This window comes from Chiloscyllium plagiosum, unplaced genomic scaffold (assembly GCF_037043375.1).
Source record: "Chiloscyllium plagiosum isolate Xiang-an unplaced genomic scaffold, Cpla_swu_hap1 HiC_scaffold_10, whole genome shotgun sequence".
NCBI classification, from domain to species: domain Eukaryota; kingdom Metazoa; phylum Chordata; class Chondrichthyes; order Orectolobiformes; family Hemiscylliidae; genus Chiloscyllium; species Chiloscyllium plagiosum.
This window is the reverse complement of record NW_028270148.1, coordinates 60,198,222-60,223,213: the sequence shown is the minus strand read 5'-3', so window position 1 is coordinate 60,223,213 and position 24,992 is coordinate 60,198,222. Positions and strand designations below refer to the sequence as shown.

The 24,992-nt window shown below is 39.4% G+C and overlaps 1 protein-coding gene across 2 annotated transcripts in view; it reads left to right on the top strand.

Annotated features, from left to right (window-relative positions):
* LOC122552867 (proteasome activator complex subunit 4-like) overlaps positions 1 to 24,992 on the top strand; it is a 194,689-nt gene that overhangs the window by 142,530 nt on the left and 27,167 nt on the right. For both annotated transcript variants that reach the window (XM_043695950.2, XM_043695948.2), the window contains 6 exons: positions 7,038 to 7,129; positions 15,789 to 15,920; positions 18,044 to 18,252; positions 18,857 to 18,942; positions 20,097 to 20,225; positions 22,620 to 22,775. In XM_043695950.2, coding sequence (XP_043551885.2) covers positions 7,038 to 7,129; positions 15,789 to 15,920; positions 18,044 to 18,252; positions 18,857 to 18,942; positions 20,097 to 20,225; positions 22,620 to 22,775 — 804 coding nt within the window. The remainder of the gene's footprint in view (positions 1 to 7,037; positions 7,130 to 15,788; positions 15,921 to 18,043; positions 18,253 to 18,856; positions 18,943 to 20,096; positions 20,226 to 22,619; positions 22,776 to 24,992) is intronic.

Here is a 24,992-nt window from a genome sequence, read left to right as displayed (position 1 = left end):
GTACGCATCCTTTTTTCTCTTAGCTAGTCTCACAATTTCACCTGTCATCCATGGTTCCCTAATCTTGCCATTTCTTTCCCTCATTTTCACTAGAACATATCTCTCCTGAAATCTAATCAACCTCTCTTTAAAAGCCTCCCACATATCAAATGTGGATTTCTTTTCAACCAGTTGCTCCCAAGCTACATTCCCCAGCTTCTGCCGAATTTTGGTATAGTTGGCCTTCCTCCCAATTTAGCACTCTTTCTTTAGGACCACTGTCGTCTTTGTCCATGCGTATCCACAACATACGGAATTGTGATCACTATTCCCAAAGTAGTTCCCCACTGAAACTTCAACCACCTGGCCGGGCTCACTTGCTAACACCAGATCCAGTATGTCCCCTTCCCAAGTTGGACCACTTGCATACTGGTCTAAAAGACCCTCCTGGATACTCTTTACAATTTCTGCTCCATCCAGACCTCTAACACTAAGTGAATCCCAGTCAGTGTTGGGAAAATTAAAATATCATATCACCACCACCCAAATGCTCCTGCATATTTCTATCATCTCTCTACATATTTGTACCTCAATCTCACGTTCACTGTTGGGAGGCCTGTAGTACAATCCCAACATTGTTACCGCACCCTTCCTATTTCTGAGCTCTGCCCATATTGCCTCACTGCTCAAGTCTTTCATAGTGCCCACCTTCAGCACAGCTGTGATATCTTCTTTGACCAGTAATTGGCCAATTGGCATAGGGATAAGAAAATTAGGGAAGTAAACACGTGGCTAAGGGATTGGTGTGGGAAAGAGTGATTCCACTTCATGGGGCATTGGCATCAGTTTTGGAACCGGGGGGATCTGTACCGTTGGTACGGTCTCCACCTGAACCGATCAGGTACCAATGTTCTAGCGAAGAGGATAAATAGGGTGGTCAGTAGGGCTTTAAACTTCTGAGTTGGGGGGGAAGGGAAAGTGAAAGCGACAGGGGGTATGGAGTTAAATGGAAAGATAAGCGGCAGGATAGCATATGTGCAGGCAGATTTAAACTTGAGACAGACTGGGAATGCAGCAGAAAGGAAGGATAACTTAGGACATCTTATGGTTTCCAATATCTCTAATGATAAGAAAGTTAACATTAAAGCACTTTACCTGAATGCTCGTAGCATTCATAACAAAGCAGACGAACTAATGGCACAGATTATCGTGAATGATTATGATCTGGTAGGCATCACAGAGACGTGATTACAGGGGGGTCAGGACTGGCAGTTAAACATCCAAGGGTTTTCAACTTATCAAAAAGACAGGGAGGTGGGCAGAGGGGGCGGGGTTGCCTTGTTGGTTAAGAACAAAATTAAATCTATGGTGCTGAATGACATAGCGTCAGATGAGTGGAGTCTGTGTGGGTGGAATTGAGGAACCACAAAGGCAAAAAAACCATAGTGGGAGTTATGTTCAGACCTCCTAACAGTGGTCAGGACCAGGGGCGCAACATGTACAGGAAAATAGAGAAGGCATGTCAGAAAGGCAAGGTCACAGTGATCATGGGAGACTTCAATATGCAGGTGGACTGGATAAATGTTGCCAGTGGATCCAAAGAAAGGGAATTCATGGAATGCTTACAGGATGGCTTTTTGGAACGGTTTGTCATGGAGCCCACAAGGGAGCAGGCTATTCTGGACCTAGTGCTATGTAATGAACCAGACTTTATAAAAAATCTTAAAGTAAGGGAACACTTAGGAAGCAGCGATCATAATATGGTAGAGTTCAGTCTGCAGTTTGAAAGAGAGAAGGCAAAATCGGATGTAATGGTGTTTCAGTTAAATAAAGGTAATTATGAGGGCATGAGAGAGGAACTGACGAAAATAGACTGGAAGCAGAGCCTAGCAGGGAAGACAGTAGAGCAAAAATGGCAGGAGTTTGTAGGTAAAATTGAGGACACTGTACAAAGGTTCATCCCCAAGAAGAGAGAGATTATCCGGGGAGGGATTAGACAAAGGAAGTCAGGAAATCTATCAAAGAAAAAGAGAGAGCCTGTAAAGTGGCCAAGAGCACTGGGAAATCAGAAGATTGGGAAGGCTACAAAAACAGAGGATAACAAAGAGAGAAATAAGGAAGGAGAGGATCAAATATGAAGGTAGGCTAGCCAGTAATATTAGAAATGATAGTAAAAGTTTCTTTCAATACATAAGAAACAAACGACAGGCAAGAGTAGACATTGCTGAAAATGTGTTGCTGGAAAAGCGCAGCAGGTCAGGCAGCATCACTGGAAAAGCGCAGCAGGTCAGGCAGCATTGCTGGAAAAGCGCAGGTCAGGCAGCATCGCTGGAATCACTTTCTTCATTCCTGAAGAAGGGCTTCTGCCTGAAACGTCGATTCTCCTGTTCCTTGATACAACAGACCTCTCCCCAAAGAGTAGACTTTGGGCCACTTCAAACTGATGCTGGAAGCCTAGTGATGGGAGATAAGGAAATAGCAGGAGAATTTAATAAGTACTTTGCGTCAGTCTTCACAGTGGAAGACATGAGTAATATCCCAACAATTAAAGGGAGTCAGGGGGCTGAGTTGAGTATGGTTGCCATACAAAAGAGAGAGTGCAAGAAAAGCTAAAAGGTCTTAAAATTGATAAATCTCCTGGCCCTGATGGGTTACATCCTAGAGTTCTGAGGGAGGTGGCTGAGGAAATAGCGGAGGCGTTGGTTGAGATCTTTCAAAAGTCACTGGAGTCAGGGAAAGTCCCGGATGATTGGAAGATCGCTGTTGTAACCCCCTTTTTCAAGAAAGGATCAAGGCAAAAGATGGAAAATTATAGGCCAATTAGCCTAACCTCGGTTGTTGGTAAAATTCTAAAATCCATCATTAAGGATGAGGTTTCTAAATTCTTGGAAGAGCAGGGTCGGATTAGAACAAGTCAACATGGATTTAGTAAGGGAAGGTCGTGCCTGACAAACCTGTTGGAGTTCTTTGAAGAGGTGACAAGTAGGTTAGACCGGGGAAACCCAGTGGATGTTGTCTATCTAGACTTCCAAAAAGCCTTTGATAAGGTGCCACACGGGAGGCTGTTGAGCAAGGTGAGGGCCCATGGTGTTCGAGGTGAGCTACTGGTATGGATTGAAGATTGGCTGTCTGACAGAAGGCAGAGAGTTGGGATAAAAGGTTCTTTTTTGGAATGGCAGCCGGTGACAAGCGGTGTCCCGCAGGGTTCAGTGTTGGGACTGTAGCTGTTCGCATTATATATTAATGATCTGGATGAAGGGACTGGGGGCATTCTAGCAAAGTTTGCCGATGATACAAAGTTAGGTGGACAGGCAGGTAGTACTGAGGAAGTGGGGAGGCTGCAGAAGGATCTAGACAGTTTGAAGGAGTGGTCCAGGAAATGGCTGATGAAGTTCAATGTGAGCAAATGCGAGGTCTTGCACTTTGGAAAAAAGAATAGAAGCATGGATTAATTTCTAAACGTTGAGGAAATTCATAAAGCCAAAGTACAGAGGGATCTGGGAGTGCTAGTTGAGAATTCTCTAAAGGTAAACATGCAGGTTGAGTCCGTGATTAAGAATGCGAATGCAATGTTGTCAATTATCTCAAGAGGGTTGGAATATAAAAGCACTGTTGTACTACTGAGACTTTATAAAGCTCTGGTTAGGCCCCATTTGGAGTACTGTGTCCAGTTTTGGTCCCCACACCTCAGGAAGGACATACTGGTACTGGAGCGTGTCCAGCAGAGATTCACACGGATGATCCCTGGAATGGTAGGTCTAACATACGAGGAACGGCTAGGATCCTGGGATTGTATTCATTGGAGTTTAGAAGATTAAGGGGAGATCTAATAGAAACTTACAAGATAATACATGGCTTGGAGAGGGTGGACGCTAGGAAATTGTTTCCGTTAGGCGAGGAGACTAGGACCTGTGGACACAGCCTTAGAATTAGAGGGGGTCAATTCAGAACAGAAATGCGGAGACATTTCTTCAGCCAGAGAGTGGTGGGCCTGTGGAATTCATTGCCACAGAGTGCAGTGGAGGCTGGGACGCTAAATGTCTTCAAGGCAGAATTTGATAAATTCTTGATGTCACAAGGAATTAAGGGCTACGGGGAGAATGCGGCTAAGTGGAGTTGAAATACCCATCAGCCATGATTGAATGGCGGAGTGGACTCGATGGGCCGATTGGCCTTGCTTCCGCTCCTATACCTTATGGTCTTATAGTCTAACGCAGCTCCTCCACCCCTTTTACCTCACTCTCCATCCTGCCTGAAGCATCGATATCCTGGGCTATTTAGTTGCCAGTCATGCCCTTCCCTCAACCAAGCCTCAGTAATAGCAATAACATTATACTCCCAGGTACTAATCCAAGCCCTAAGTTTATCTGCCTTACCTACTATACTACTTGCATTAAAATAAATGCACCTCAGACCACCAGTCCCTCTGCATTCACCCTCCGCTTCCTGCCTACACTCTTCCCCTTAGTCACTCTGTCTTCATTAGCTACTTCCTTTAGAGGCTTTAGTTACTATCTCCTTCCTATCCACTAACATCCCCATTTGGTTCCCATCCCCCACTTCATTAGTTTAATCCCTCCCCAACAGCATTAGTGAAAGTACCCCCAAGGACATTGGTTCCAGGTGTAAACCATCCAATTTGTAATAGTCCCACCTCCCCCAGAACTGATCCCAATGTCACAAAAGTCTGAACTCCTCCCTCCTGCACCATCTCTCAAGCCATGCATTCATCCTGAATGTTCTGTCATTGCTGCTCTGACTCGCACAAGGCACTGGTAGCAATCCTGAGATTACCACTTCTGAGATCCTATTTTTTTAACTTGGTGCGTAACTCCCTAAATTCTTCGTGTAGGACCTCATCCCATTTTTACTTATATCATTGCTGCCTATATGCACCATGACAACTAGCTGTTCACCCTCCCCCTTGAGAATTTTCTGCAGTCGATCTGAGACATCCCTAACCCCTATAGTATAGCTCCTTAACTAACAGTCCATGGTGCTGGGGGTAATAAAAGGAAACAGAATTGGGATAAAGGGACCATTTTCAGGGTTGAAAACTGTTTTTATCGTCCATTTTCTTTTGAAGTAAAGACCATCATTCCATTTGCCTTCCCTATTACATGCTGAACATGGATACTAGTTTTTGTGATGTATGCACAAGGTCTCTAAATCCCACTCCAGCATCTTTCTATAGTTTTTCACTATTTAATAATCCTTGGTTCCTTTACTTGCCAAAATGCATAACCTCTCATTTTTCCACATTATTTTCCATAGAGCAATTGTTTTGCCCACTCTCTTAACCTCTGTAGACACTGCCATCCTCACCACTTGTACTCCCACCTGTTGTGTCATCTGTAAACTAAATTGTAGTGATCATTAATATGTATTGTAAATAATTGTGGCCACAGCACTGAACCAAAATGCACTACCCTCGTTACCATTCTGAAAATTCCCTCCTTTGTCCCAAATCTACCTTCTATTACTCTATCCAACAATACAGGCTATTCGTTTAAATGCAATACCTTATTGAACACATTATAAAATCCAAAATGTTATAGTTACTGGTTCCCCTTTGTCCATCCTGCTAACTATCTCTTCAAAGAACTGTAACAAGTTTAATAGGCATGATTTCTGCTTCATGAAACCATGCCAACTCTGTTTTATGTTATGTATTTCCAATTGCTCTCCTAATAAATCCTTTATGATAAACTTTAACATTTCTGAATGAGAGATATTAAAGCTTACTAGCCTATAAGTCATTTTGTTTCTATAACATTTTGAATGAGAGATTGGCAGTTTTCCAATTCTCTGGGACTTTACCAGAATCTTAGGATTCTGAGAAGATTACACTATCTCTACAGCAAATTTCTTTAATATCCTCTGGTATAACCCATCAAATCTAGGAACCTATTGACTTATCATCCTATTAATTTACCATACTTTTTCTCTCTTAGTTATTAGACTTACGAACATTGAGCAATATATTGAGAGAAGTGGAACCTATAAGGCAATATTACATGGAAATTTATATCACAAATGTTATGGACCAGGCCAGACGCCCTCAAAACATTTCAAGAAAGTAGCCCGGATCCTAAATTTGCTAGTTGTTTAAATAGGTGTAAATTGGATATTGCAGGAGTGATGTGGCTGGCCTAACCACTTAGTTTTAAACAAAACAGAATTTATTTGCAAGATTACCGAATGAAATACAAACAAAAGAGAACAAAATATAGAATAACTTATTTATCCGAAAACCTAACAGATTATTCCAACTTAATGACGCTGTTCCAAATTCCTGCAATAATCCCCATAAACACCCTTGGAAAAGGTAAAATCAAACACGGTCTTACAGGAGAGATGTCAGAGAGAGGGAGGATCCGCATGGACCTGCTTCTTTGGGTCCAGCAGCTTTGCAACTGACTGCTTGCGAAAACCAAACCAGACAAGAGAAACTGAGCTAGGAGAACAGGCCACTCCCCTTTCATTGTACAAGTGTTTTATTTTAAACTTGGAAGTCTTTTGCATGAGGAAGTATCGGTTTGCTATAATCAAATTGGCCCGAAAAATCTCCAAATCTAGACATACTGAAGCCTGTCTCTTTAGGACCACTCTGAGGGGAAAAAAAGGACAACATAACTTTGTTAAAGGAGCAGCATCATACAAACTGTTCAGAGCAACTGTTTAATGTTAGTGTTTAAGATTTATCTAGACTTTTTGAACCCTAACCCACATCCTTTGACCTTGAAGAAGGGTCACTGAGCCAGAAATATTAACTTTTTTTTTCCATGGATGCTGCCAGACTGCTGAGCTTCTCGAACAATTTCTGTTTTTGTTTCGGCTTTCTAATAATCACAGTTCTTTGTCTTTGTTTACTTAAACCCTGTTCCTCAAAGACTGATCAGCATAATCATCTGTTTCTTCTTCAAATTGACATAACTTATTTTTGTTTATATTAAAAGTTTCATGATTAAGTATTTGCTTTTCTGTTGCATTATTGTCAGACTGGTAGATCAAAAAGAGTTTATCAAAAGAACAATCACTTAATTTTATTCTCACAGGAGAGTAGGGACCCTCGTAAACTTCATTGGCTATTTGAATTGTTAATGGAAGCCCCATTGAGTGGAGAAGGAGGATCATTTGCAGATGCTTGGTAAGTGATTAATAAATTCCCTTCTCCCTTCAAAAGTGGACTTAAGAATTTGAGGAAATGGCTATTACCCTGAAAAGAAAACTAAAATTCAAAAGAGATAGATAGTGCAGATAGGAACAAAACATTGCAAAGGTACATCAGGTTGAGTGGACAGAAGTATTGTAATTAGAGTTCAGTTTAGTCAATCTTGTGGTCATTGATTTGGGCTTCAAGAATGTAAATTGAAGTATTTTTTTAAATACTGAGGAACAAAACAACTTGTAAATCTAAATTCACACATCATTAAAATCCAATCATCCTATTAATGTACCCTTCATCAGGAATAAAGGCAGAGAGCCTGAAGCGTGGAGAGATAAGCTAGAGGAGGGTGGGGGTGGGGAGAAAGTAGCATAGAGTACAATAGGTAAGTGGGGGAGGGGATGAAGGTGATAGGTCAGGGAGGAGAGGGTGGAGTGGATAGGTGGAAAAGGAGATAGGCAGGTAGGACAAGTCCGGACAAGTCATGGGGACAGTACTGAGCTGAAAGTTTGGAACTAGGGTGAGGTGGAGGAAGGGGAAATGAGGAAACTGTTGAAGTCCACATTGATGCCCTGGGGTTGAAGTGTTCCAAGGCGGAAGATGAGGCGTTCTTCCTCCAGGCATCTGGCTTTTGCCCGAAACGTCGATTTTGCTGCTCCTTGGATGCTGCCTGAACTGATGTGCTCTTCCAGCACCACTAATCCAGAATCTGGTTTTCAGCATCTGCAGTCATTGTTTTTACCTTCAAAAAGATATTGCCATGGTGAGTGGATAAATAGGTGGGAGATAAAATCCACTGCGTAGAAGTGATGCCCTTTGGTACAAAGAAAATGGAGGCACAGAAGAAAACAAAGGGTCCTATTCTGAATGGTGTGCAGGAGGAGGGAGATGTGGGTGTCTCAGTGCATAAGTCATTAATGTTGCAGTACAGATAGAAAGCTAATACTAAAAATGTATACATTATTCTAGGCTTTACAAATAAGATCATGGAGTACAAGAGCAGATAGGGTATTTGTGAACTTGTATAATTTGACTGGTTAAACCTCAATTGAAGTATTATGTCCAGTTCTGGATGCCACATAGGAAGGACACAAACACACGAAAAACTGCAGAAGAGGTATTCAAGAGTAGAGTCAGAATGTGTGATGCTGGAAAAGCATAGCTGATCAGGCAGCATCCGAGGAGCAGGAGCATCGACGTTTTGAAGAGCTTCTGCTCAAAACTTTGACTCTTGGGCTCCTCCAAAACCGCATGACTGGCTCTGTTTTTCTTGCAGTGCACTTCTTGACTCTGATCTCCAGCAACTGCAGTCCTCATTTTCTCCTAGTTGCAAGAATATTTCCAGGAAACTAGGAGAAAATGAGGACTGCAGATGCTGGAGATCAGAGTCAAAAAGTGTGGTACTGGAAAAGCAGAGCCGGTCAGGCAACATCCAAGGAGCCTGAGAGTTGAAGTTTTGAGCAGAAGCTCTTCAAAACGCAGATGCTCCTGCTCCTCAGATGCTGCCTGACCAGCTGTGCTTTTCCAGCACCACATGTTTTGACTCTGATCTCCAGCATCTGCAGTCCTCATTTTCTCCTAGTTTGCAGAATATTTCCAGGAGTGTGACACCAGTTAGGGTGAAAGATGGGAAACTTTGGGATTGTTTTCCTTGGAGAGGAGATGACAAGTTGGAGATTTGATAGAGCTTTTCAAAGTCATGGGAGATGTGGACAAAGTTGATAGAGAAGAACTGTTACCATTCATAAACAGATCACAAACTAGAGGGGTAGTTTTAATGTATTTTTCAAAAGAAGCAATGTGAGCTGAGAAAAGATAGCAAGTAGTTAGGGTATTAAATGCACTGCCCGGAAGTATATTGGGGCAGGTTCAGTTGAGGCATTTAAGAGGGTGTTGGATGATTATTTAATTAGAAACAATATGCAGGGTTGTTATGAAAAGGCAAGAGATTGGCACCAAATGAAAATGCTTGAGGCTTAGTTCAGACACAGGAGGCTGAGTCGCCGCCCTCTGCACCTTAATGATACTGTGATTCTATAAATTTTCATGTTTATGCACTTCGCACACATTTTTGAAATTTCATGAAGGGTCTTTGGGATTTATGTGCTGGTCCTTGTTTCATGTTGCCCTACTTAGCATTATTTGAATTACATTTTATTTTTTTAAAGCCTGTATCTTTGAATTCGATTGAGATTTCTAGTTTAATTTTATTACTCTCCTTGCCCAAGCTTTGCATCCCAGCATTGTCTTTCTCTTTTGCTTTGCTTCCTTCCAGCATCGCCACTCTCGCCCTTTCCTCTTATCTGCAAAAGTTGAATTTGTGCCACTAGATGAAATTGACTACATAAAAATATTTTCTTTGTATACATTATATTTCTTTTTTAATTATGTGCTTTTTTTGTGAGTTATTTAAACTGAGAATGCAGATTGTATTATTTGTATGATAGTGTTTCAAGTTGTGCTCTCTTTCTCTGGCCAAGAAACTGTCTGAAGGAACCAATCTCTGGCATGAACATCGATTTGTATGGGAACCAGTGATTCACTTCAAGTTGTTCCCCTTCAAGTGGTACCTTCAGGAACTTTGTGAGGGCTACCTGCTTTTGCATCCCTCCCTTCATCACTATACTACTTGAATTCATACTTCTATTCCTTATCTTGCTTTCAACATATATTCTCTCTCTCATTTCTTTGTGATTTTTTTTGTCATCTTCTAATCTGACTGTATCCTCCAAACAGCATCCTCCTTTCTAATGCTCCATCCTAATATCAAAGGAAGTCTCTAGGGAAAAGATCTCAAATGAGTCCCTGCCTAACAGGCTAATGTACTGAAAAAACTTGATCTCTTTGGATGAAGTCGAGCAACTTTATCCAAGACTAGAAATTACAGAATGGAAATGTTTGCCAAAGATAAATTTTTATTAGGGTGTAGTTCAGTCTGCTTTTCAAAAGAAAACTTGAATTGGATTTTGCAATAAACTCTTGAGTGGCTTGTGTTTCTTACAAAAATTTCCAAATCCAAAGTAACTGAATTCAATTGACTTCGAGTCTTTCTATGTCACATGACAATAAAATCACATTGGGAAGGTCATAAACGTAACTGAGACATTGAAGGCCACTTAGCCTGTTCTTTGACCCTGGTCTCTGTCATTGTAGGAAATCTTAATTTAGTTCTCCTTATCAGAAAGTGTTGCTGAGACTTCTGATATTCCATAATGAGGTGAGTTAAAAATAAATCTTGCTTCTGAATTTGAACAGGGCAGCATTCTCTGCTTTTATAAACAGATATGGACCCCCATGTCTGCAGGAGGTGTACACATTTTGCAAAAATTATGGCAAAGACATGGAAGAAGTACTAGCAACGTTAATACCTCCAAATCAGGTGGGCTTTGTTAAGACTGGTATTCTGAAATGCTCTCTCCATTCTTATATGAGGCATTCCATGTATCCAGATTGAAAAAAGTGCTTAATAATCTGATGTGGAGGACTGTGTATATAGTGAAGGGATATATTTGCCAGCAATGTTTGAAAGCAGTATGCATGCACCATTAATCAATACTTGTTCGGTCCCTTTCAAACATCATTGGAGGTCTTTTTAAAAACAGTGATATCCAAATTCAGGCTTGATAGTTAATATACTGAAAGGAGCAAAATCCTTCAGATGACTCCATTGCATTACCTAAGAGAGGTGTTTGGAGCACAAAGAAACCAAAATTGTGATAACTTGCAAGATGGTCTGATGTAGATGGCTGCAATGCCAAGTTTTTTGCAATCCATATTCGAATTCTGCCATGTTTGTATATGTCCAGCTTTGCTTCACAGAGTTAAAAAAAAGTCTCTGCTTGGTCATTGCAAGATGTAGAGTTTCCTGTCGCCACTAGTATGACATTGCACCAAGTTCTCAACATTTTGTCATTTGTAGATTAATTTCACCAAGTTGGATCCTTTTTATTAAACAATGAATAACAGTGAGGGTTAAATGTACTCCACATTAAGCTTTTAAAATAAGCACTTGAGTTCCACTGAATTCTCAAGTATCTGTATAGCGGATTAATCTGCCTTTCAACACACAAATGAGTTTAGTTCTGGTTGATAATTGGTAAGGAATTATCAAGTACAGCAGTAAAACTGAAAGAGAATTCACCAGACGTGAATTAATCTAGTAAATGTAGTTGTGATATATTTACTAAGTTCAAGATAAACCCATGAGAAAAGTGATTTATTATGCATTTGATCTTAAATTTATAAGGTTAAAGGACTAATTAATTTCCTATCTACCTTTATTCAATTTGCAATTCCCACCTTTGGAAACTATTAGCTAAATCACTGTCTTCTGGATGAATCCTCCCTTCGAGGAAGTATCATTGGAAGAAGTTCTGTGGAGTCTTTTTACAATGCATTCGAAACCACCTCAACAGTTCAGTTTCATTGGAACCAAGGCAAAATGGCCTAGTTACTATTGCTGGACTATTATTCCAGAAGCTCAGCTCATGTGCTGGGAACTCTGGTTTGAATAAATTTTGAATTTTAATTCTATATTTTAAAAAAAAACTGAAATCAAGAATCTCATGATGACCTCAAAATGATTGGAAAAGTCCACCTGGTTCACAAATGTCCTTCAAGGTAGGAAATCTGCCATTTATGCCTGGTCTAACCTACATGTGACTCTAGAGCACAGCAATGTGTTTGACTCTCAACTCGCAAGCCACTCAGTTGTATCAGATTAGATTACATTACAGTATGGAAACAGGCCCTTCGGCCCAACAAATCCACACCGACCCGCCGAAGCGAAACCCACCCATACCCCTACATTTACTCCTAACCTAACACTACGGGCAATTTAGTATGGCCAATTCACCTGGCCCTGCACATCTTTGGACTGTGGGAGGAAACCGGAGCACCCGGAGGAAACCCACGCAGACACGGGGAGAACGTGCAAACTCCACACAGTCAGTCGCCTGAGGCGGGAACTGAACCCGGGTCTCAGGCACTGTGAGACAGCAGTGCTAACCACTGTGCCACCGTGCCACCCACTATCAATTACTTAAAATCTCAGCAAAGAAAGGAAACCACAAGACCACCTGGTATTGACCTATGCACCGCAAAAGACAACAATCCTGTCGACTCTGCAGAGTCCTTCTATCTAATGTGGGGGCTATTGCCTTAATTGGGAGAGCTGCCTCTCAAACTAATCAAGCAACAGTCTGACATTGTTATACTCATGGAATCATAATTTACAGACCATTTCCCAGACATAGCAATCACCATCCCTGTATACATTCTGTACCACTGGAGAGACAGACCCAGCAGATTTGGCAGCACAATGACATAGTCAGGGGTGAGTTGACCTGGAGTCCTCAACATTCACTTTGGACCACATGAAGCCTCATGGCATCAGGTTAAAATGGGCAAGGAAATCTAATTGAAACATACTATCCTCACTCAGCTGATGAACCAACAGTCCTTCATGTTGAACCTCAGTTGGAGAAAGAACTAAGGATGGCAAGAGTGCAATATGCATTGAGTGAGGGACCAAGAGTGTCTTGGCAGCAGCACTACTGATCGAGCTGGTGGGGTCCTAAAGGACCTAACTACTAGACTGGATCTGTGGTAGATGGTGAAGGAACCAACAAGAAGGAAAAACATACTTGACCCCATTCTTGCCATTTAGCCTGCTGCAGATGCACCTGTCCTTGTCAAGGCAGAACTTTGTCTCTACATTGAGATTATCTTGTATTGTATTGTGTTGTGTGGCACTATCACCATGCTAAATGGGACAGACTTCACAACAGATCTAGCAATTCAAGACTGTGCATCCATGAAGTGCTGTGGGCCATCAATAGCAGCAGAATTGTTTTCCAATTTGCAACCCTAAGACCCAGCATATACCCAACCTTTGTCATCAAACCAGAAGATAACCTTTTCTCTCCGTAAGATCTAAAGCGGGGTTTCAACTGTTGCTCATGATTGATTGCAGATCTGCAGTATCATTCACAACTCCTTGGATTCTGAAGCAATTCATGGTCAAATACTACAAGACCTGGGCCATATGTAGGCTTGGGCTGACAAGTGGCAAGTAATATTCACACCACACAAATGCCAAGCAATGAACATCTCCTGTAAAAGACACTTTCACCATAGCCCCTTGACATTCAATGGCATTATCATCGTTGAATCCCAAACTGTCAACTTTCTGGGGGTTACCATTAACCAGAAACTGTGGACTTGCTACATAAATATAGTGGCTCCAAGAGCAGGTCAGAGGCTGGGAATACTGCAGCAAATAAATCATCTGACTCCCTAAATCTTGTCAACTATCCACAAGGCACAACTCAGGAGTGTGATGGAATAATCCCCTCTTGCCTGAATAAGTGCAGCTCCAATAGCATTTAAGCTTAATACCATTCAGCACAAAGCAGCCTGCTTGATTGGCATTACATCCACAAACATCTGCTCCCTCCCCCCATTGAAGCTCAATAGCAATAGTGTGTACTGTCTAGAAGATGCACTGCAGAAGTTCACCAAAGATCCTTAGACAGCACCTTCCAAACAGATGACAATTACCTCCAAGTGAGTTGTGAAATGTACGACAATCTCACTCTTCAAAAAGACAGGACCTGCCAGGAAAAAAGTGGAGACTTATTTTTGGGACCACAGTATTAATCAACATACCACAATTGTTCCTGATGCAATAAAACAACTGTATGCCTCAATACTCCTAGCAGTTCGCTGCCTTGTTAGAAAACGTAGTCAAATAACGTTTTGACATTTCAATGTTCTAAACTAATTTTTGATAATCATTTTGTGGAGCCCTTAAGTAGCACATTATACCCCCCAAATCCTTGGTCCTCTGCTGTTCAATTCTGACTCTGACTTGGCACAATTTGGAGCAAGTGTTCTTATATGCTGTAATAGTTTGTGCCATTTGAGTTCTCTGCTAAAATCTCAGTTTCAGAAATTGAGTTTTGTTTACAACAGGCTAGAAATATAGTGTAGGTTATTTTTGAAAGATGGTTTTTCTTTCATTTTCTACTTCATACAGCTGCTTTGCAAAGTTTACATATATACAAATAACATTTGTTATTTTCACCCATCCTGTGGTAACTTTCCCAGAAACATGAGCAAATTCATTTAAATTTGCCCTTGGCAGTGTTACCACTAAACTCTGTTCTATTTTTGCCTAACAACCACATGCATGCTTGGCAACAGGAGATGCCAGTGGAAACCTGGATTTCTGTTTTCACATCTCCCAAGCTTTGAGTATGTTGGTAGCTAGATGGCATGCTGAGGATCAGATCTTGAACCTCCTATCTACACTGGATAGAGCCATCAGAGCGCAACCATGGTAAGTTCTCATGCTCAACTCTTTTTAAGAGACAGTGTCCCAGTGTTTACTTGCCTTTCCAGTCACCCAGCCTTCCCCTTCATTTACCCACTACTCTCTCCAAGAAACGGTTGAGGCTGGTTGACTGAACTTGAGGTTCAATAAATTGGTAATAGACAAGAGAGTCAAATGTTCTGGGTAAGAGACAGTAAATTGGAGTTGCAACAGTATTAAAATCAACTATGATTTTATCTAAGGGCCAAATGGTCTGTTCTATCAAGTTATCAAGTCCCTATCTTCCCATACTCAACCCTCCCCTCCCTAAGCATTTCCTTTTTTTTTTCTTTCCTCATTCTGTTTTTTGTAACCCGAGGCCAAAGAATGAATTAGCATGATCCAAGTAATTTTGAGAAGATTTGCAGCTCAGGTTGAGGTTCTGGATGTAGGTTTGCTCGCTAAGCTGGAAGGTTTGTTTTCAGACATTTTGTCACTATAATAGGTGACCTCTTCAGTGAGCCTCCAAATGAAGCACCAGTGGTGTAGTCCGCTTTCTATTTCTACGTTTGAGTTTCCTAGAGTTGGTGATGTCATTTCCTGTGGTGACACCATTTCCAATGGTGATGTCATTTCCTCTTTATCTCCGGGGGGTAGGGGGATGGTAAATAGGATCCAAGTTAATGTGTTGATAGAGTTCCGGTGGGAATGCCATGCTACTATAAACAAACACATTGACTTGGATCCCATTTGCACCCCCCCCCCCCCCACCCAGGAAATGATATCGCCATAGGAAATGGTGTCGCCACAAGCAATGACACCACTAACCTTAGGAAACTCAAACATAGAAAACGGGCTACACTACTGGTGCTTCATTTGGAGGCTTACTGAAGATGTCACCTAGTATGGTGATGAAACGTCTGAAAATGAACCTACCCGCTTAGTGAGCAAACCTGCATCCAGATCCAGATTAATATTTTCCATCATGTGCAATTCATTGCCTGAAAATGTGTTGGAAGCAGATTCAAGTGACTTTACAAAAGAAAATTGGATATATACATGGAAAAGGAGACATTTACATTTTTATGGGGAATAAGCAAGGTAATGGTACTCATTCAAAATATATGTGCGCATGCAGTAGGCCAGTTAGCTTCCTTCAATATTGATACTATCACAATGTGAAAGATTAACGCCAATAAAGGAATAACAAACTTAATGGCTGTAATATGTGACCATTAAAAAGAAAATTGTGAATGTAATGATCTATATCTGTAAGGAATGAAAACCTTAATTTACAAAATCCCATTCTTTGTGTTCTATTGCTAGCCGACTGTACGTTTTGCAGGGTGGTTTGGCGCAGCAAGAATGGAGAGTGCCTGAACTAATGCATAGGCTCCTTCAATATCTTGAGCCGAAACTCACGCAAGTTTATAAAAACGTGCGAGAAAGGATCGGAAGGTGAGAGTTCGAGATTTGAATAAGATTTTAAAATATTAGGATTTCTTATTCTTATGAAATGTATGCACATGTGGATTTGACGTTTTTGTACATCTGAATTTAAGTATTGAATTGCACAAGTTCAAGATTTATTGTGAGTACTGCTGTTAAAACACATGGCCAAGAGTATATCAGCCATAATTTGGGATGGTATTTTAGAGCAAATTGCTTATTTTCCATTTTGTATTGCAGTACAAATGTTTAATATTTATTTGACCATCTTGATTTGAATTAAATTGTAGATGTCCATGGTCACAACGAACTGAAAAACCTAATAATATCTTCATATAGCTCATACTGAATTAAATGTATCACGGTCCTTCTTGTTTCCATGCTCATTCTGGAATAAGGTGTGGTATTAACTATGTGACTAAATTAACAAGTCAGAGGTCTAAAGTAATTCAGAGAACATGCCCCAGTATTTTAAAAAGACTTAGAGTAAGGTCTGGACAGCAAAAAGATTGGCAAGTCGGCCTATAGAGATCCTTTTCAATTTAGTAGTACAATAATATTTATTTTACTTCCTGCCCAGCAGCTGATTGAAGTAACAGGCTGGTTAGCTGCTGACAGGAAAACCATTGATAAGAAGACAGAACTGGGGATTCTTGGGGACAGTAGGTGGTCATGGGTTGGTGAAGATAGGTGAGCAACACAGTCAGCCAGTTAATCACTGATGGACGGAGAGATTCTGATCAGCTTAAGATTTGTTTGAAAATGCTATGTGGGGGAGCGTTCTGTTTTTCCTAGCTCATGTGCTTAAAAAGTATTTATTTGTTGTCAACACTGTTTAATTACAGGATATCTTTGACTTTAGGGAGTCTAATTTAATTAGGTTCATTCGATTATTTTGGGACTTTGTCTTTAAATTTAGAGTAAATGAATGGAATCACTTGACTTGTTCTAATGCTGGACAGCACTCCTGGGTGGTTTGATTGGAGCGATCATTGGAATATTTGGAGTGTTTTATGGGGAGTTGGGTGTGAGGCATTTACACTTGGAAAGAATGCAGCAGTGTAAGTTTAGCATGAGTAGACTCCAAGTTTCACAATATTCCAGAGAGGTGTTTTAAGTATTGGGTTGTAAATTGTCCATTAGATGAAAGGGAAATGGATGGGGTCAAGAATAGCTAATTAAAATTTCTACCTGAATGCAAAGTTAATATGTTTCATTTTGCAATGTGAAGAGAGCATAGTGAGCCAATTTTTAAATCGGATACAGATTTCCAGGAAAGTTAGTGGGTATTATGAACAAATGGTAGTTCTGTGGTTAGCAGAAATAAACAGCTACTTGGTTTTGCAAGCTACTACAGCTGGGTGCAGGGAGGAGATAGACGTATCTTTGACTTGGGGGACATTTTGGAGCCAAGGATTCCAGGATACTTGATCTAGTATAGTAAAAACACAAATGTTCTTTGCAACAGCCTTGCTATTAAACTTTTTGAACTGAAAATTAAAATAAAAGAATAGCAAGATGAGCCAGTTTTGTTCCATTGGAATGTGGACGAGGTGTCTGTCTTAAAATGTGTAAAGGAGATGTGTACTGGACCAAGACAGGACAAGGGAGTGCCTGTAACTGGAATCATTGGTCTGACAGGACCAGTTCAAAAGATGTCACTTGTGTAATGCATTGCTGATAACCCCTAATCTACAACTGAAGTTATTAAACCAATTCCTGAGCAAAAACGGACTTATGTATGTGCTGTTCCCTATAATTAGACAGTGAGATGATAGTTGTACATTATTGTCCTAGCAAAGGGTAATGATTTTTGCATTTTAGAAAGGATTATTAAAAGCAGGTTGAAATTAATGAGAAAACTGTGGGCAAGTCAGGGGTTTGGGCCAGGGAGTGCAGGAGCTTGTTGCTATAATATTTTTTTTTTGGCGACAACCATGATATCTATCATTGTTGTAAAAACTAATCTGGTTCACTAGCATCCTTTTAGGGTAGAACATCCTGCACACTCTTCAATAGCAATTCCACAATCCTCAAAATTATTAAGTATGTTTCATGATAAAAATTTAACATGTTACAATATAACTTATGACATCCTATTTCATGTTACTTCTCAAATGTTCTCTCCACAGCGTTTTAACGTATTTATTCATGATAGACATCACTCTACCAAATTCAAATCCAACTCTGTCACCACACGTATCTGAATTCACCAGTCGTATCTTAGAGCAACTTAAGCCTCTTACAGAAATTGACGAAGAAATTCAAAATCACGTTGTTGAAGAAAATGGTTTTGGGGAGCAGGATGAAAGGACACAAGCCATTAAACTTCTGAAAACAGGTAGGCAGTCAAATTAGCTCATGAAAATATTGTATTAATTTTCTGTAGATGTCAGGGCATCAGATTTCTGAGGCTCTGGGACAGCTGGGATTCATACAGTGTGAGTAGGTTGTGTCTTTGGGATCTAATATCCTTGTGGCGATGTTTGCTGCTACTGTTGGGAGGGTTTAACCTAGTCTGGCAGAGGCATGGAAACCTAAGGAGGTGGCAAGATTGAAGGAAAATAGAAAAGGAGGAAGCGAAATTGGAAAAACACATGAAGCAAAAGTAAGCATTAATAAGACCAGAATGGAAAATAATGTTAAAAAGGCAGCTTTAAGGAATACAAATGAGAAATAGAAGTAGGCCATTTAGCCCCTCGAACCTACTCAGCTAGTCAATAAGATCATTGTTGATCCATTTCTATTTTGAATTCCAAATTCTCATCTACCCCGGATACCCTTTGATTCCCTTGCATAACAAATTCTGGGTATTTAAAAGGACTAGCTTTTTTGAAACGAACTGTGGTTTTTCCTTTACTTCCTGGAACATAAAATTAAAATTCAGTGAATATAGTCAAGATTCTGATCTCTCAATCAACTGCATGGTTTGTTTTGCTGCACAGTGCTGAAATGGTTAATGGCAAGCGCAGGAAGGTCATTCTCTACGGCAGTTGCAGAGCAGCTCCAACTCATGCCGCTTTTATTCAAGGTATGTTGTGACTGTAATGTTTACATTAATTTCTAAACTGTGCAAAGTAAATTAGCACATGTTTTAACCTGTTTCTTAATTATACTGAAGCAATCATATTTAGTTTGGAATATATTTGGTTTCATGTCTGTGTTGCCAAAAAAGTCTTGCTGCACTAATAGCTTTTTTCCTCTCAATTATTTTTAATTATCCCTGTTTGGATGTGTTATGATACATCTCCAGGACAGGTGTGACTTGAACCAAGACTTTCTGGCCTAGAGTTAGGGACACTACCACTGAAATTCAAGATCCTTCCTGCTTTTTTTGCATATGAGAAAAATGTATTGTCCAGTCAAAACATCACACTTCCCCAACGAATGTAGTTAAAATCTAGAACTGAATGAATGAACCAACTCATCATTATACATACTTCAAACCCTGTCATAATTAGCTGACTTTATTTGGAGTGAGCCGTTTCCAGCTTGATTACATAAATCTAGACCTCTGAACAAATTGGGGTGGCATTGTGGCACAGTGGTTAGCCCCTCAATGCCAGGGACGTGGATTCAGTCCCAGCCTTGGGTGACTGTCTGTGTGGTGTTTACATGTTCTTTCCTTGTCTGTGTGAGTTTCCTCTGGGTGCTTCAGTTTTCTCCCACAGTCCAAAGATGTGCAGGTTATGTGTATTAGTCATTCTAAATTGGCCCATAGTGTGCAGCTATGTGGATTATTGTAAATGTGGAATTTTAGGGTGGGGATGTGAATCCGAGTGGAATGCTATTTGGAGGCTCAGTACAGACTTGATGGGCTGAATAGCCTCTATCTGCACTGTAGGTTCCTATGAAATTTAGACCTCGGCTTGAAATTTAGGTGTCCTTTCCCTTTCACCAGAGTTTTAGTTTCTGGTCTGATATTTGGTGCCTGAATTGGTTGAAGCTTAAAGTGGACATAGCCACTTATAAGGTTGATTTCCTATCACTGTTTTTGAATTATTTATTTAAAATTCAAAAAGCATTGCTGTCCATGTTAATTTGGATTAAACTTGGTTCTTTGGTTGCATTTGAACCAGTTTTATTTTTGTCGTTTTTCTTGCCAAAGTAATCTGTCCAGTTGGCATTCTGAGTTATGTTTACTTAGTATTTAAATTAGTTTCTGAACTGTTTCATCCATTTTAGATTGCTCCTGTGGAAAATGATGAGAACTATGATGAACTTAAAAGGGATGCAAAAATGTGTTTATCACTTATGTCTCAGGGATTGCTGTATCCTGAACAAGTGATCATGGTGCTAGATGTTATAAAACAGGTAAATTATATATTTTAATATCTCTATTGTAAATATATATTTTACTAAGGAATGTAGGAAGGAAACTTCAATGTTCAGGACAAACTAAGGAAAATGGCAGAATACATAAGGCATTCTTCATTGAAACTAGCTTTTGAGAACCATTTTAATCAGGTTTATTTTTTTGGAATGTTTGTGGCTTGCATGTCCAGCGTTCTTTCCTAGCTGCATTTGTAGGTGTTATTGAGTCACATTCTTCAACTTCTGACTGTGTGATGAACAACTTCTCACAACACTTTTAGTTAAGGGGCTGTTCCAGCAACACTGATTTGCCTTTGGCACATTCCACCTTTGTCCTCTTGGCTGTGTGGGTTAGTCAAAAGTAGTGCTATTTTCTTGGCCTGTACATCTGTCACTATTTTAAATGGTATAGGATAAATTGACTTAAACTAACGAACTAGTACGAAGGACATCAGTGACACGAAAGATTAACCAGTTATGTCTATGGTCTTTGCAAACCAATCAATGTTTACTATATCTCTGATTAAAGTATTCTTCTTTCCCTCAGCATTTTATAATATGTTTAATTGTTGGTGTCAGGATATTATGATGCGATAGTCTTAACATTAATTGGTAAGGTTATCACTATTCACATTTCTGCAGTTAAAAAAAATCACAATCTCTACTTATATAATTTGACCTTCAGTTAAATCCTCACATATAATATAATGTTCTGTATAACACTGCGTGCAATAGTTCTGTTTGAAAACTAGCTAATTTAGTTCTTTATTAAGCCCTGTATTAAAACATGTCCTGCATTTCTTTTAGAAATATACTGTTGTTTCTTAAATAACTATTTGTTAGAAACATTTTGTTTGAAGCAAAAGCTCTGGTAGCTAGAAACCTAGGGCTGATTGTTTTAGTGCAAAAGCAGTACTTGCTTTGAGAAGTGTTTTTTTTGTACCGCACCATGTGAGTTTCCACTTAGACAATAAATGCAGTATCTGCCATGAAACAACATTCTTGGGCAACACTCTTAATGCATTTTGTTGGAGCCTTTTTCTTATTTATGGCTATCCAGTTTAATTATTTCCACTCCTCCTTCTCGTATTCTTTAGTTCAAATAGCCGCACTGTTTTAAGGAACATTTTCTCTACCCTCAAAGTTTTTTTTAAAATTTGATTGGCCCTAACTTTCTTGACTTTTCCTGCTACTTCTAAAATTAATATTTAAAATGCATTTCTCTCATTGCTTTTTTCTTTATCCCCACTATTTTTAAAACCATCTTTGACACACATTACTTTCAGAATACCCTCATGCAGATAGCCCTGATTTTGCAAGTCTCACTTTAATTTGCATCTTCTAGCAACTCTGAGTTATTCTTCAGATCCTTTACTACTTGTGATATCTTTCTCTGCCATGAAATTTAATATGACTCAATAAAGGCCAAAGAGAATGCAATGTCTAGTTTCTCCCTGTCCATTGCTACCAATGCAAGTAGCAAACAAACTTCGTGCCAATCAGTTTTATTGTGGTAGTGGGGAAATTTTTAGAAATAATAATTTGGGACAAACTTATCACTTTGGTAAATGCAAATTAACTAAGGAAAGCTGAGACGGATTTGTTAAGTGAAAATGCAGCAGGATCTTATCAGCTGGGCCAGTGGACTGAGGAATGACAGGTAGAGTTTAATTTAGATATTTGCGAGGTGAACCAGATGTAATTTACAATAATTGATGATTGGTTTCATGGTCACCATCACAGCCACTAGCTTTATAACAGCTTTGTTAACTGAATTCAAATTCCACCAACTGCTATGATATCTTTTGATTTGTTTCCAAAGTACTCGTCTGGGCCTCTGGATTACCAGTTCAATTATACAACCACTACATCATCACCTCCCCTTGCATGTATTTAAAAGCATGTATTTAAAAGAGTAAATATCTAAAGGTTCAGAGTCAAATCTTTGACAGTTAGACAAAGTATTCATCTGCATTTGTTTAAGATGAATTGGAATTCTATCTATTATGGGCTGAGAATAGAGCAAACTGGTAAAAATATCATTGAGGTTGCAGTTAGAATTCAGTGGCCACTTCCAAATAATTTAAAACTTTATCCAGCTTCAACATTGAGGATATTTAGGAGTCTTCTCCTGTTAAGTACTTAATTGCCCACTACTGTTCACAACTGGATGTGATAACTACAGAACTGACTTATGGGAGCACTATTAGTAGTTACTGGATTACTGTGGAAAGCACTGATTGTGTATAAAATGTCACATTGTAGGATATTTGAGAACTATTGTACTGTAACTTACTTTTATTTAATTTACTTTTGTATTTTGGTTGCCACTTTTTAACCTGCAGAATTCTATTATCAGTTATCATTTTGAATTATTTGTTTTCATTTGCACAGATATCAGAGAGCAGTTCTTGGCATACAAAGTACACTGTCCTAACCTACCTTCAAACCATGGTATTCTACAATTTGTTTGTTTTTTTGGACAATGAACAGGCAGTCAAAGATGTGAGATGGCTGGTTATAAAACTCTTGGAAGATGAACAGTTAGAGGTAAGCATAATTAGATTACAGAGGAAAATGGTGATAAATTTTAGTCTGAGTCGCAACAGTAGTTTTTATATTCACCCTGCGATAAAATGCATTATGTTGTAACCTTTTAATTTGAAAACCATGCTTCGTTTGTCAGCTTGGTCTAATTAGGAGCACTTATTTATGAATTGGAAAATTCAAGTCTAGTTCAGAACTTGAGTGTATAAATTTAGGCTAATTCTCATGCAGCAGTGGTGGGAGAATGCTGTGATGTTGAGCTGTGATTCTTCAAGTCAGATGTTAAATACAGATGTCTTCCTGTTTCACTACTCAGGTGAATTTAAATAATGGAATTCAGGGTCATATTGAACATGTCTTTCTTCAACCCCAAAAGATAGAATGTGACAACTTATTGTTGTTTGGTTAATTGAATGCTGGATAACATAGTTAGTCAAGCATCTGGAATTTGTGATTTTGTTCAGATAATCCGAAATTAGGTTAATCAAATGCAGGATATTTGAGGTTCCTTCTGTGTAAGTGAGTGTTCCTACAACAGTTTAGCTTTTCTGTTTGAAAGATTGGTACTCCTGAATTTTTAGAAACATGACCAGAAAGTCAACAGTGTGGTTTTAAAACCAAATGCATCTTGACATTTTTCATTCATTGTTTGCTAATTCGTAATAAAATTAGTCAAATTTCAATCAACAAATTGTATCACTGCAGTATCAAGAGAGCTGCTTAACTTGTATTTGTCAATGGGAATCAGATTTCAGCAAACGTGTCTTTTTGAGATGACAGTAGTTGTGATCTAAGATTACACATAATAAAGTCAATTGTGAGAAGACTGTCATTATTCAGCAAAACCTCAAAATGTGCAGAGGATATGGTCTTGGCCTCAGAAACAGAGAATCTGTTGAATACTGGGGAAACCCTGGCCACTGATTTGGACTTAGTTTCATTGACAGTGATTTTTGCCAAACCCTTAAAACATAATTGCTTCAAATTCCTACTTCAATCAAATTAAGTAAACTAAACTCTGTGGTTACCTTTTTGTGGCACAAGAGGTAAAAGTTGTTTCTACAAATGTAGATACAGCATCTTAAGAATCTTGGGAGAAAACATAGCAGATTAGCATGGTTCAGAAACTTAACAAATGGGAAAAAGAGTCATAGAATAATTACAGCACAGAAGAGTGAAGGCTCTGCAGCAGAAATTCAGTTAGTTTCCCTCCCCATCCTTTCCCCAGAGAACTGCAATGTCTTTCCTTATGGGTTTTTGAAAGTCAAAACTGAATCTCCTCCACCACCACATACCAAGGTAATGCATTTCAGATACTAGTCACTTATGCTTTTCCTCATGTTGCCATTGATTCTTTTGCCATTCTATTTCTATCACCTTCTGTTCTTGATATTTCCTGTTATGGATGTAGATTTGCTCGCTGAGCTGGAAGCTGGTATGGCCTGCTTTTTTTTGTGTTTAGGTTTCCTTGGGTTGGTGATGTCATTTCCTGTGGTGACATAATTTCCTGTGGTTTTGTCATTTCCTCTTCTGTTTCCCCACAAATAAAATGTGGGCCATACCACCAGTGCTTCATCCGGAGGCTCATTGATGTCACTTAGTATGTTGATGAAACATCTGAAAACAAAACTTCCAGCTCAGCGAGCAAACCTACATACAGAACCTCAACCTGAACCTCAAATCTTCTCAAAACTCGCTATCTCCTGTCATGGAATATTTTTGTCTTATTTACGCTTCATGATTTTGAACACTACTATCAAATGTCCTGACAACTTTCTCTAAAGAGAACAACCCAGCTTCAACCAATTTATTGACAAAACTGAAATTCCTCATCCCTGATACCAGTCTCCTGATTATTTTCTTTAAAACCTTCACATCCTTTCTAAATTGTGATGCCCAATATTGGACTTAATACTCCAGTTAAGGATGGATTTATGATTTAGAAAGCTTCATTTTAGCTTTCTTTCCATTGTAAACTAAGAATCTTGGATTTGATAAAAGAGGCAATGTCTATTTCAACATTTTGTCTACCTTCCCTACCATCTTCATTGATATGTCTATATCCCAAGGTAGCTCTCCCTTCTTTCCTTTAATAATGAAATCACTTACATTTTAGTGGGAATTACAGCAATATAAAGTGTCACCACACTTCTCTGCTTTAAATTTCAACTCATTTTGTCCATTCTATCAGTCTGTTTGTGTCCTTTTGTAACTTGTTAT